This window comes from Aquarana catesbeiana, linkage group LG07, assembly GCF_042186555.1.
Source record: "Aquarana catesbeiana isolate 2022-GZ linkage group LG07, ASM4218655v1, whole genome shotgun sequence".
NCBI lineage: Eukaryota > Metazoa > Chordata > Amphibia > Anura > Ranidae > Aquarana > Aquarana catesbeiana.
In genome coordinates this window covers 162,744,907-162,758,189 of record NC_133330.1, presented here as the reverse complement: position 1 = coordinate 162,758,189, position 13,283 = coordinate 162,744,907, and the positions used below count along the sequence as shown (strand labels likewise).

Here is a 13,283-nt window from a genome sequence, read left to right as displayed (position 1 = left end):
CGCTTAACAGGACACTCAGTGAAGTTAGAGGAAAAGTGGTTTAACCTTAAACCGTGTAGGCACTGTAGGGGGTTCTTTACTGTCAGAGCAGTAAGGATGTGGAACTTCCTTCTAAAATGGGTGGTGTCCACAGGGAGTATTGAAATTTTCAATAAAACTCTTAGATGGCACCTTAGTGAATAAAATATACAGGGAAATATATAAAATTTACAGGGACATTGAAAATGGTATAAACACACACATACACACACTGGCCAGCTGGAAACATTACTGTTCAGACATAAGCCTTACATCCTTGGCAGAAAAAGGGATAAAGGCTAAGTGCACCTTTTTGCATTTTTGTTTGGGGAAAATTTTAGGGGTGCTTGGGGGGTAAGTGTGCTGATTAGTGCAGTCTTTTTTAAATGGGGAGGGATTTACTCTGAGACGGAATGCTCACATTTGGGTGCAGTTTGTCATCTTTGCCCTAGGCGCTAGATGACCTTGTCCTGGTACTGCTTGCACTACACACAGGGCACTCCTTCCCGCAAATAGCACATAGCTGAGATTGGATTCCCTTACAAGCTCAGCCTAAATCTGCACAGTGTGTAGCTGTCTGCTGTGTTGCAGTTCAGAACTGTGACATTCCCAGATCGGAATGGCAGTGAAGCTGCAGTAGCTAGCTACATACTGTGTAGATCGAGCCTCTGTCGGTAAGGGAATTCAATATACAAAAACATATTTGGGGGGCACACCCTAAAATGCGTTTAAATTCAAGATGGTGCTGCTATATGCTATTTGTCGCAGTAAGTGGGCTTAGCACTATATGACCATATAGTGTGACCAAACCCCCGTATTTTTTTGAATATGTTCAGGTGTTTTTAACTAGCCTTGCATTCATTCTTGAATGTGTGCGCTGTAATCTGTTTTGTACTGTAAGGGAATTCAATCTCAGCTATGTGCTGTGTGGGGAGGAAAAAAAAAACGACTGAGTGCTTAGGCTGTGTGCAGTGCGGGGATGGGTGGAGGAGCTCTGCCATGTGTAACCCTGTTCTCTTCTCTGCTGACCCCTGTACACTGCCCTACTGACCCCTTTCCTTCATTCTGCTCATCCCTGTACACCGCCCTTCTGACCCCTTTTCCTCTGCCTTGATAACCCGTTCTCCATCCTGCTGACACTTGTCATCTGCCCTGCTGACTCGTATCCTCTGCCATACTGATCCCCTGTATACTCCCCTGTTGACCTCACAACCTCTACCCTGCTGACAACTTGTACCCTGTCCTACAAACAAATGGCCTCTCTACTCTACCCTACAAACTGCTGACCCCTGTACACTGCCCTACTGACTCCAATACACTGCCTTGCTGACCGTGGATCCTCTGCCCCCCTGACATTTTTAACTGCATCCCCTCATCAGACAGGCTAGATCCGGGCTTGACCTCCTCCCTTATGAGCAGCGTTGATTATACCTGAAGCTGTAAATTGCACACTTATGCTGGTATAGATACTTACAGGCACACATCGCTTTTCCAATGATTTAATTAATTTATTAGGATAGCCAAGCTAAAATCCAAACAGCCTTTAAAGCAAATAAAGCATCCCATACATAAAAACATTAATACTTAACTGTTCTGCTGCCAGTGCTACTGTGGGCCAGGCCTACTCTTGTGATGTAACAGCCAACAGGTGGAACAATAGCGTATCTGATCATATAGCCTAATTCCCAGTATAAATTATAAGGTCTACTGATGAGGTGCTTTGTGAGTCACTGACAGTAACAAAGTATTCAGGCACAACCATCCAGCCTCAGATTTTCTCATAGCAAAACCAGGTAGTTCACCCTGCAGAGTCTTCTCAATGCTCAAAAGTAATATGACCTCTGCCAAGGTACAGCTTACATGCAGTAACCCAGAAAGCCTCACAATACTTTTATTGCACATGCTCAGTAACTGACTCGCATATTAAGTATTGGTCTGCAAAATTATTTAGCTGTATTTGTACTGAACTAGAAATTTCTGCTATTCATTCTCCTTACTCTAACTGACCAACCAAGACGACTACTGCTGTACAAAATATTTAGCCATCAAGTATGCTCATGATATAGACAAAGATGTCTAAGAAACACCTAAAATGATAAGTCACTTACTATAAACAAGTTTTTAGTTGGTCCATCATGCTGAGAAATATTCCGGATCATTTTCATTAGCAACGGGTCCTTAAATTTCAGAGCTTTTTTCATAAGCATCTTCAGCCCATTTGCTAAAATATACATTAGATCATAGTTAGTAGAGAAAATATTTACATGTTAAAAAATATGATGGACATGAACAGGCTTCACGAGACTTGCACCGAGTGAAAAAGTAACTGCTCCCTTAGCGCTCAATCACACCAGTCTGGTCCTCAGTTCAGAAGCGCGATTCAGAAAGTCAATGTATTATTGTAACATTGTATTTGGACTCTTTCATTCATATGAAGATCTAAGGCTGCATTCACACTTCAGCATTTTGAATCGTTGACAGATTTGACACAAATCTGCTCAAAATTTGAATGTGCCCATGTGTGAATGACAAATCGTGGGACTCGCATTTGAGATGCCATTCATTTCAATGGCACCTCAAATCACAATGCGGTTGTCCCGCATTGAGGGAAGCATGTTGCCAAAAAGTAGCTCCTGACCTTTTTTTGGGCCACATGCTTCCCGTGATGTGGGTTGCCTCGACACCTGCACCGCGATTTGGGACGTCATTAAAATGAATGGCATCTCAAATGGGAGTCCCGCGATTTGTCATTCACACATCGGCGGTTTCAAATTGGGGGCAGATCCCCGGCAAATCTGCCCTTGTGACTTTTGATCTGCATAGAATGTCAGTTCTCAAACGTGGAACTTCCGCTTTCCATCCCAAACCCCCCCCCCCGGGTGTCACATTTGGCACCTTTCAGGGGGGAGGGGGAACAGGTACCTGTTTTAGAAAGAGCAGCACGCTTCGTGCATGTGCAGTAGGGAACTGATTGTGAAGCTAAAAGGCTTCACTGTCGGGTTCCCTTAACAGGAATGGCGGCGGCTGCACCCGACAGCTGATCAGAAGATCGGCTGTGGTGCCAACATCGCAGGCTCCCTGGACAGGTAAATGCCCGTATATTAAAATTCAGCAGCTGCAGGTATTTGTAGCTGCGGACTTTTAATTTTTTTCCTCTTTAAGGCAACCTTTTTAGTTATTTTTTTGTTCCTATTTAGCCACCTTATTAGTTAACCTAAACTACTTCCCCTCAAGGTAAAATCTGCAGTTTTGGCCTGCACTAACCAGTAACCAGGTCACTATACAGCCGCACGGAGCATTTTTACATTAAAGTTGGGAATCGGCAGAACAAAACAGATACATACATAAAAGTAGACAGAGAGAAGTGTTTTTTTTTTTCCATTTTTTTTTTTTTGTCTAAAGCTTGCATAGAAAATATGATAATTTTTGAAAGACAATACCCACTTATCCTAAAGTGGAACTAAACCCAGCCATATATTTTCAATTTCAATTACAAACCATCAAACACTGTTATTAAATGTTACCACTTTTCTTAAATTTTATTTAAATTTGAAGGCAAAATGCATGGGCTGCAGCAAGCCCTCTGTGACAGAGGGCAGTGCCATCTTTGAAAAGTCTCTGAGCTTTTCTTCTTGTCAGCTTCAACTGCCCACACCTGATGTCTTTCAAAATCCTGCACATGCGCAGCATACCTCCCTGGTCCCTCCAGTTACTTTTACAATGGTAAACTCATCAGAGCTTGGACAGAATCCAGTGAACTTATCTCCCCCCCCTTAGATCAGACTTATTTACAGAGCAGAATGAACCTGCAGTAAACAGAAACTGCATATCAGTGACAGTGGTCAGCCTCCTACTCACATTGCATCATACAGTTTTGCCCTAGTAAATTTTTCCAGGATTTATTACTGTTGCAGCTTTATGGTTTAGGTCATGTGACCCGTTAGTGACAGAAAGACGACACTAGTTGAGGACTTCCAGCTGCACACCTATAATGAAACCTGTCATAGCTTTGAGTCAAGTATTGCCGACGTTCTCTTCTGTGGGTCCTGTTCTACAAAGAAGTCTGAATTTTACCATCATTAAGCTAAAATTGTTTGAAGCAATAACAATAAATGATGAAATCAGCAAACATACTATAAGATACAAAGCTTATGTGACCTAAAGGATAAAATAACTGTAAAAGTAGTAGCAGTAGCAATGCTCTCAAACAAGGTCACCTCTATTTATTCTAAAGAGGCACAGAATTAAAGAACTATCAGATCTCTGCACTGGCCAGTGAGGTATAAACATATATTCAAATTGGTGCAACACTGAGGTGTCAGATGTACAGCAATAAAGAAGCTCTAATGTATGTCAATTATCTTTATGGCTTTGCTCTATACCAGCAGTGAACTATGTTACCAAAAAGAGAATTGCATCTTACAATAAAACAGCATCCATCATGTGATGAAACACAGTAATTGAAGAACATACTGCAGCTGTACAGTATAATGATATAGCTGCACTATGTCAAAAATTACTAACTGTATTCCAGCAATCCAGTACTGCTATTACACTATACACCTGCGTACAGTATTATTTGACAGAATATTTGCATAGTTTTTTTTTTTTTTTTTTATTATTTGACATATTACTAATAAATAGCTATATGCTGCTTTTATTTTCAGAATTTTCCCCTAGAGTGTGATGTTCACAATTCTTTGCTTTTCATTAATAACTATTTGTCCCTCGATTGCATGAATGATCATTCAGTGTTGGATGTTGGTGATTATTTTGGAAATACGGTCTGTGGTGGAATCATTCAGGATTCGCAGTAAAAACGCAGTGCCATTTTGATGCAATTGTAAAGAACATATAGAATAAATCCACGCTATATATTAACGTATCTTCTAAGTGGGGAGCAGCTGCCCCTACAGGTATAAATCCACCTAGGTGGAAGAATACTATAGTATGAAAAATAGAGTTGTAGGTGTGGCGCTGCTCTGCTAAAATGTGATTTTTGCATAACTTAATTAGAAATTCCTAGCTGTATAAATTGCAATGAAGACTTCATAAATGAAATAGCTTATTTACAGGAAGATTAACTTGAACACAATTCTACTATTGAATCACAAAAGGTCTTTGGAGTGAAATGGCCGAAAGGCCAGTGAATTCTTATTTTCCACTTTGTGCTTATTATTCAATGTAATTACATCCACTAGTGTAGGTATTGTGATACCAGAAAATTAATATAAATTATATCTATGAATGTTGTTTGCGGTTTTTTTGAGAAATAAAAATATGGGTGAAGACAATTAAATGTGTGAAGATATACAAAGGTATGCAAGTTTATGCAATATATAAATGAATAGAAATACAATAAAACTGTAAATAAGTGTCGCTTATGTCAAAATTAAAAATGATTACACATACCTGAATACTTATAGTACATATCATTCATCTTAGGTGCAAAAAACGTGCTATTTCTGTTAGATCATAAAGTGACTGGTGCTTATATTATAAACGAGTGATTTGTGCTTCATAAGCCCAGTACTTGCTATAATGATATATTGTTAGTGGGAAAAAAGTCTTTTGGATGATTCAGTGGTTCAAAAAGTTTTGGTTTAGGGTTGGGGTTTGGAGAGGGTTAATTCTCATTAGAAGATGGTGTTTGTAAAACCCCCCTCCTTATTCAAGTGCTGGTCTTGTGATGGTGCTCCTTAGCCATGGTCTTATTGTGCTTGCACTCACCAAATAGGGACACCCCTGCAGGGGTATGAGCGGTCACAGTGTTAGCCCCTGTGTGGCTGCTCTGGATCTCTCAGGTCCATACTATGAGTGTTGCTATGCCGGCTTAGGATGTGTCCACCATAGAAAAGAGGGAATGTCCATAGCGTGAACCTGTTTAAAAAAGCTTTTATTGTGCCATATATTAAATTTGTACTCACATTTTTATCGATACTAGTAAGCATATATTAAAACACAGTCCATGGTAATCTGTAGTACTGGTCTCTCTGGAGGTGACGCAAGTCGTGGAAAAGTCCCGCCCACTTATCCACATCTTGCGTCACCTCCAGAGAGACCAGTACTACCGATTACCGCGGACTGTGTTTTACTATATGCTTACTAGTATCGATAAAAATGTAAGTACAAATTTAATATATGGCACAATAAAAGCTTTTTTTAAATGGGTTCACACTATGGACATTCCCTCTTTTTCATGGTGGACACATCCTAAGCCGACATAGCAACACTCACAGTACGGACCTGAGATATCCAGAGCAGCCACACAGGGGCTAACACTGTGACCGCTCATACCCCTGCAGGGGTGTCCCTATTTGGTGAGTGCAAGCACAATAAGACCATGGCTAAGGAGCACCATCACAAGACCAGAACTTGAATAAGGAGGGTTTTTTTTACAAATACCATCTTCTAAATGAGAAGTAACCCAATCCAAACCACAAACCTAAACCAAAACTTTTCGAACCACTGAATTATACAAAATACTTTTTTCACCCTAACAATATATCATTATAGCAAGTACTGGGCTTATGAAGCACAAATCACTCATTTATAATATAAGCACCAGTCACTTTATGATCTAACAGAAATAGCACGTTTTTTGCACTTATTTTTGCACCTAAGATGAATGATATGCAATATAAGTATTCACGTATGTGTAATCATTTTTAATTTTGGCATAAGCAACACTTATTTACAGGTTTATTGTATTTCTATTTATTTATTTATTGCATAAACTTGCATACCTTTGTATATCTTCACACATTTTTTTTTTTCATCAAACAGGGTTTTATTAGGCAAAGATGATGCATATAAATACATAGTATTACCAATATGTATATACATATACATAAAAAAAGAGCATTAAACAAGGACAGTATACATTGTTAATATAATCAACATTAGAGGTAGTATATGTTAATGTAGAAATAAATGTATACCACCATGAACTACTATCATCATAATGTGTAATATTATCTCCCTCCCACACCCCCCCCCCCCGTTGAACATATTTGGTTTAATCGTATTTTATTTTAGTACACGTGCTATGTATGTGCATAATGTGACACTGTTATATACCTTTAAGTCTATAGGGGATATATTGTGTTTAGTACAGACATGACCATTTTGGGGGAACAACATGGACCATGGTATCTTTTGGTTTATACTTTCTCTGTATGTATCTGGAATAGAGTTTTAGGTACAGAGATCCACATGCTGTATTACTGAGCGAGTTTATGGTTAAGTGCAAGTTTCAGGTTCTTGCAACCATCGATCCCAGATTTTGTTGTATTTTGTCGGACATCCTCTGTTAATGTAAATATGTTTTTTGTATGGCAAGGTATTGTTAACTTCTATTTTCCATTCCGTCACACTGGGAGGGGATGGTCTCATCCACTTTCTTGCAATAATTTTTCTGACGGAGAATAGAGTCTCATGTAGGAATACCTTGGTGAATTTGTCAACTGTGTCTGGAAATATCCCTAGGAGACATTGTTTTGGTTCTAATGCTATTGGGGAGCCCATGGTGTCGTGTAGAAATGTTATGACCTGTTTCCATAGTTGTTGTATCTTGGGGCATGTCCATATTAAATGAAAGAACGTACCTGTTTCTTGGCCACACATCGGGCATAGAGTGGACTGATTACGCTTATATCTGGCTACTCGAATTGGGGTGAGGTATGTTCTATGTGTTATGTAAATCTGAGAGAGTCTGTCCGAGAGTTTTGGTGATACTGCTTTGCATGTCTCGAGGGCTTCCTCCCACTCCTCATTTTCCATCAGGCCCACCTCTCTCTCCCATCGAGGCTTCAAATAAAACGCTATTTTTGATGAGGTGGGAGTTAGAAGCATATTATAAAATGTGGATATTAGTCCACGTGGGTCTGTACTTTTAACAATAGCCATAACGGGATGAAGAGCAGGAGGAGCCTCAACCTGTAAGAATTGTGTTTGGGTTGCATGTCTTACTTGCAGGTATCTGAAAAACATGAAGTGTGGAAGAGAAAATTCCTCTTTGAGTGTATCGTAGGTTTTGAGAGTTCCATTGAACAGCAGATGATGTATATAATAAATTCTCCTAGACTCCCACAGCTCCGAGTCCGGTATGTTAATGAATTCTGACATATCTCTATTGTGCCATATCGGTGTATGATCGTGCAGTCTTGGTATTTCTAATTTGGTGGAGGCAAGGTCCCAAATACGTCTATAATGGTATAGCAAGGACTTCTTGTCTCCCCCCACTTCAGTATTCCTGGATCCCGTCGATATTGTGTACAGAGAGTCACCTGTGAGTTGCACACTTTTGGAGCAAAGAAGGGTCAGGAAGCGTACGTTGTCTGTCTTGTCTATGTGGAATAGTTGTGATAGTTGTGATGCAATGTAATAGAGGTTCAGATCCGGTAGGGCCATTCCCCCCATGTCTGTCGGGTTTTCAAGCGCTGACCATGCGATTTTATGTCTGCTAGTCCCCCACGCAAAGGGTTTGAGTAAAGCTTCAAGAGACTTAAAGTGTTTTAATGGGAGATAGAGTGGGGTATGCCACAATATGTAGAGGATTTTTGGGAGAAGGACCATTTTTATCAGATTTATGCGACCCCATACTCCTAGTGGTAGGCGGGCCCAAGTGCGTAGTTTGGTTTTGACTAGTGAAAAGAGGGGTTCAATGTTAAGGGGAATATAATCAGCCGGATCTCTGGATATATGGATTCCCAGGTATTTGATTGTGTCTGCTCTTTTTAGTGGGGTATCTGTCCATGATTCAGATGGTGGGAAACTGTCTATAGGTAGTATCTGAGACTTTTCCCAGTTCATCTTTAAACCGGAAAACGTTCCAAAATGTTCGATCAACTGTAGTGCTTTTTGAAGGGATGGGCCTGAGTCAGCGAGGTATAATAGGGTATCGTCCGCATATAAACTAATTTTTTCAGTTAAGGTTCCCATTTATAGACCCACAATCTCGGGGTCTGCACGGATCGACACAGCCAGAGGCTCCGCAGCTAAGGCGTAGAGAAGTGGGGAAAGAGGGCAGCCCTGTCTCGTGCCTCGACTGAGGTCAAACTCTTGAGACGGCCATCCGTTCGCCACCACTCTAGCTGTGGGGTTTTGATAAAGCAGTTTGATCCACTTAAGGAATCTGGGGCCAAAGCCATATCTTCCCAAGCATTGCCATAAGTATCCCCACTCCACGGAGTCGAATGCCCTGGCCGTGTCAAGCGTCACAATCACCCGGGATCCCACATTTTCATGTGTGGCCTGTAAATTTATGAACAATTTTCGTAGGTTGAACGAGGTGTTACGACCAGGCATGAACCCCGCCTGATCCGTATGTATCAGAGAGAGAATGACCTGATTGAGTCGGAGGGAGAGTACCTTGGCTAATATCTTGATATCTACTTGTAATAGGGAGATTGGGCGGTAGGATTCGGGGTATCCTGGATCTTTTCCCGGTTTGGGTATGAGGACTATTGTTGCCTCTCTCATAGAAGCGGGGAGTGTAAATGTCTCGAATAGGTGATTATATAAGGTTAGAAGTTTTGGGATCAAAAAATCGCCGAATTGGGAGTAAAATTCTATAGGTAGGCCGTCCGAGCCTGGGGATTTGGATCTGGCAAATCCAGCAATAGCCAACGCTATTTCTTCCTCAGTGAGTGGTGCCTCAAGGAGGTCAACCTGGTCTTTTGTTAACTGGGGAAATGCCGTCTCCTCCAAAAAGGAGTTCATTGGGCCCTTATCCTCAGGACTTTTTGAGGTGTAGAGGTCAATAAAAAAAATCCCTGAACATAGAGGTTACTGTGAGGGGATTAGTGATGGATTCACCGCCAGGGCCGTGTAAAGATATTACCACAGGGGGTCTATCTTCACTGTGTACCAGGTATGCTAGGAGCTTGCCAGCCTTTTCCCCGTGCTCAAACAGCTTTTGTTTAGCAAAGAACATTTTGTGTCTTTCTTTCCCATATTGGAGTTGGGCTACTATTCTGGCCTGAAGTTTAAGTAAGTCTGCATTTGCGGGAGAGGGATCATCTATATAGTTTTGTTCGGATTGGGATAGTACCGTTATCGCTCTATCAAGCTCTCCAGAGGAATCTGTTTTAATTCTGTTAATGCGGGTTGAGAGTATCATGCGAACATGAGATTTAAAAGACTCCCAGATTGTTGTCAGGGAAGCTGAGCGGTCGTCGTTCCTGAAGAACGACTTCCACTCATTCATAAGTTCATCATCCTCAGGGAGTAGTGAGAGCCAGAACGGGTTTAATCGCCAATTCCGCTTTGGTTTGTCAGTGGGCACGCTTAGTGTAATCCAGTATGGGCTATGGTCAGACAACAGCCTGGGAGAAAAAGCCGTCTCTAATAGTCGGGGTGTGAGACTTTGTGATAACAGTATCATGTCAATTCTAGACATAGAGCCGTGGGAGGAAGAGAAACAAGAGAATAATTGTTTGTGTGGGTATTTGTATCTCCAAGAATCCACAAGGTGAAAGGAGGAAATTAGCTTGGCAAATTTGGTTTCTCTGTTGGTTATTGGTTGTGGATTCGAGGGTTGAAGTCTATCTACCGAGGGGTTTAGTGTGGTGTTAAAATCCCCCAGCCAGACCGCCTGGACTGTGGGGTGTTTGGTCATGAATGTGAAGCCCTCTAAGATTATGGGTATGGAGAATGGGGGGGGTACATAGAAAGCCAAAATAAGGAAAGGTTCCCCATACAGCTTGACAGATAAAAAGACATACCGTCCCTGCGGGTCTGTGGAAACCTCTATAAGTTCAAATTGTACCGATTTGGCCACCAAAACTGATACTCCACGTGCGTGTGATGTGTAGGTTGAATGAAATGCCCATCCGAGCCATGGTCGGCGAAGAGCCATTTGCAATCTCCCTTCCACATGAGTCTCCACTAAGACTAAGATGTCAGCGTGTTGTTTTTTAAGGAACGTGAGGGCCGCCGAGCGTTTTATCTTCTCACGCAGGCCCCGTACATTCCAGGTAAGAAACTTTAGAGTCCCCATGTGTTCTCTTCTATACAGCAACGTATTTCAGCCATCATATATACATCTAGATTTTTGGTTAGCCTTCTCAGATGTCTGTAATGTATATTTAGCGTGCATTGCACTAAGTATAGCATAACGTTTAATGTCTGCAACAACAATGTCCAACTTTGGTTGGTGTACCATCTGGTTATGACACATATAAATCTGTTCAACGGTTGAACTATCCCCCCCACCACCCCCCACCCCGCCTTGCAACCTCCCCAACCGTTGCAGGCATCATCCCCAAACCGACTGAAAATCCCCAACAAGGAAATACAAAACTTTGCATGGTGAAGCCATAAACATGTGAGTAATTGGGGCCACTGCACAAGAGAGTGCTGACGGGTTACACTCCGTATTGGAGGAGCGGTATATAATTGTTCATTGCAGTGGTCCCCAATCCCACTAGCATATTCTCTGATGTCGAGTGGGGTAAAGTCTCGCTGCACTTTGCAATAGAGGGGCAGGACTGTGCCCTCTCCGGGGCTCCGTCTTCTCAAAAAACATATTGAGCCACATCAGATGTCAGGGGAAAACAAATTAAAGTAAAAAATGTGGGTAAGGGAAAAAAATCAGCTTGTTGACTGTTTGGCTAAACTTGACTCTCGTGGTAAGGATACAACTCACAGTTCCTTGGCGGGTCTTCCATCTGGCTCACTGAGCGAATAAATGGGCTAGTGCAAAGAATATTTAAATCTAGCAGTTTGATCTGTATATGTCCACTTCAGTGCACAGCGCATATCTGTTAATTTCTAATCAGGTCTGCAATAAGTGTCAGGAGTTGTATGCTGTATTGATTGTGGTAAGTGGTAGCAAAAAAAAGTACTTACAGCGGTATCAGTCTGCTCTCTCCGGTGCCCCTTGGCGTTCCAGCCAGGTTATCACCTCCTCGGGGTCCTCAAAAAAGTGAACTCTGCCATCTTGCTCTACTCGGAGTCGGGCTGGAAATAGCATGGCATATTTAATTTGCTTTGATCTCAGCCTGCGTTTGGCTTCTGTGAACCCTTGTCTGCGGCGCTGTACTTCTGTTGAGAAGTCAGGGAATATGGCGATTTTACTGTTCCCTAGTTGAATGTTGCCTTTTTCTCGCGCCATTCTCAGGGCCGCATCCCGATCCTTATAATTAAGGAGCTTGGCTATAAAGGTGCGCGGGGGTGCTCCCTGCGGAGGCGGTCTGGCAGGCATTCGGTGGGCCCTTTCCACAGCTAGCATTGGGGAGAAAGCCTCTCTGCCATAGTGTGTGATAAGTAGCTGCTCCAGGAACGTGGTGGGGTCCTTTCCCTCAGCGCCTTCAGGGAGGCCGATTAATCGCAGGTTGCATCTCCTCAGTCTGTTCTCCATTTCGTCTTGCTTGGAGAACAGTTGCTGGATTTGGCGCTGTATACGTTCTGTCCCTCTTGCAGGGGCGGGATGGCGTCTTCCACATTGCTGATTCGGTTTTCTGTAGTTTTAACCCGGTCTCGGAGTTTATGTAAATCTTGCCGGATCAGAGATATATCTACCTTTACCTCCTCTATCTGGGCTGTTAGTGAAGTTCTGCAGAATGTGATTGCCTCGAGAAGCCGATCCGTATCTCCCGCCGGGCGTTCCTACTCAGGCTTTTCCGCTGTATCATTTTCCTCCATCTCCTCTCCTTCCTGCCGGCGGTACTGAGTTAGTTTTGCCGCTGTCGCTGCTTTCTGAGCCTTTGTGGGAGACATCTTGATTGGATTCTTCAGCGGTCACAAAAGGAAAGCTACTAGGCTTGTTTAGAGGGGTCTGCGGGTACAGGATGAGGTAAAGTCAGCAGTAATGGGCAGATCTTCTCAGGAATGCGTCCTATTCCTCTGTCAGGCCACGTCCTCAGGATAAACCGCCCTTACAGGGGGATAGCAGGGCTGCAGTCTATGTGTACTGCACAGGTATAGGGGGCAGGTGTGCCAAGATGGCCGCCGGTCAACACATGTAGGCCCAGGCCTCCAGCCAGGCCGTTTGTGAGTGTCAGTCTCTCTGGGCCTCAGATGGGTGAGCAGGCTAGGAGGAGGAGGAGGGATGAGCACAGTGCAGCTCCTTCAGGGAGTTATCTAGCAGCCAGGTACCTGTGTTGTGTGGCTGGATCCAAGCAGGGCCGAGATTAGGGTGTACCAAGATGGCCGCGGCCTCCGGTTGTAGGCCGAAGCCGCGGTCTCAATTAGTTTTTCACCCGCCGAGCGGGAGATCGCCGCTCCGTTCGGGCCGCCGTGCGTCTTTTTCCTTCAGGAGT

At 42.9% G+C, this 13,283-nt stretch overlaps 1 protein-coding gene across 2 annotated transcripts in view; it reads right to left on the bottom strand.

Annotated features, from left to right (window-relative positions):
- Window positions 1–13,283, bottom strand: part of KIFAP3 (kinesin associated protein 3) — a 158,254-nt gene that overhangs the window by 45,038 nt on the left and 99,933 nt on the right. For both annotated transcript variants that reach the window (XM_073592825.1, XM_073592826.1), the window contains exon 13: window positions 2,127–2,239. In XM_073592825.1, coding sequence (XP_073448926.1) covers window positions 2,127–2,239 — 113 coding nt within the window. The remainder of the gene's footprint in view (window positions 1–2,126; window positions 2,240–13,283) is intronic.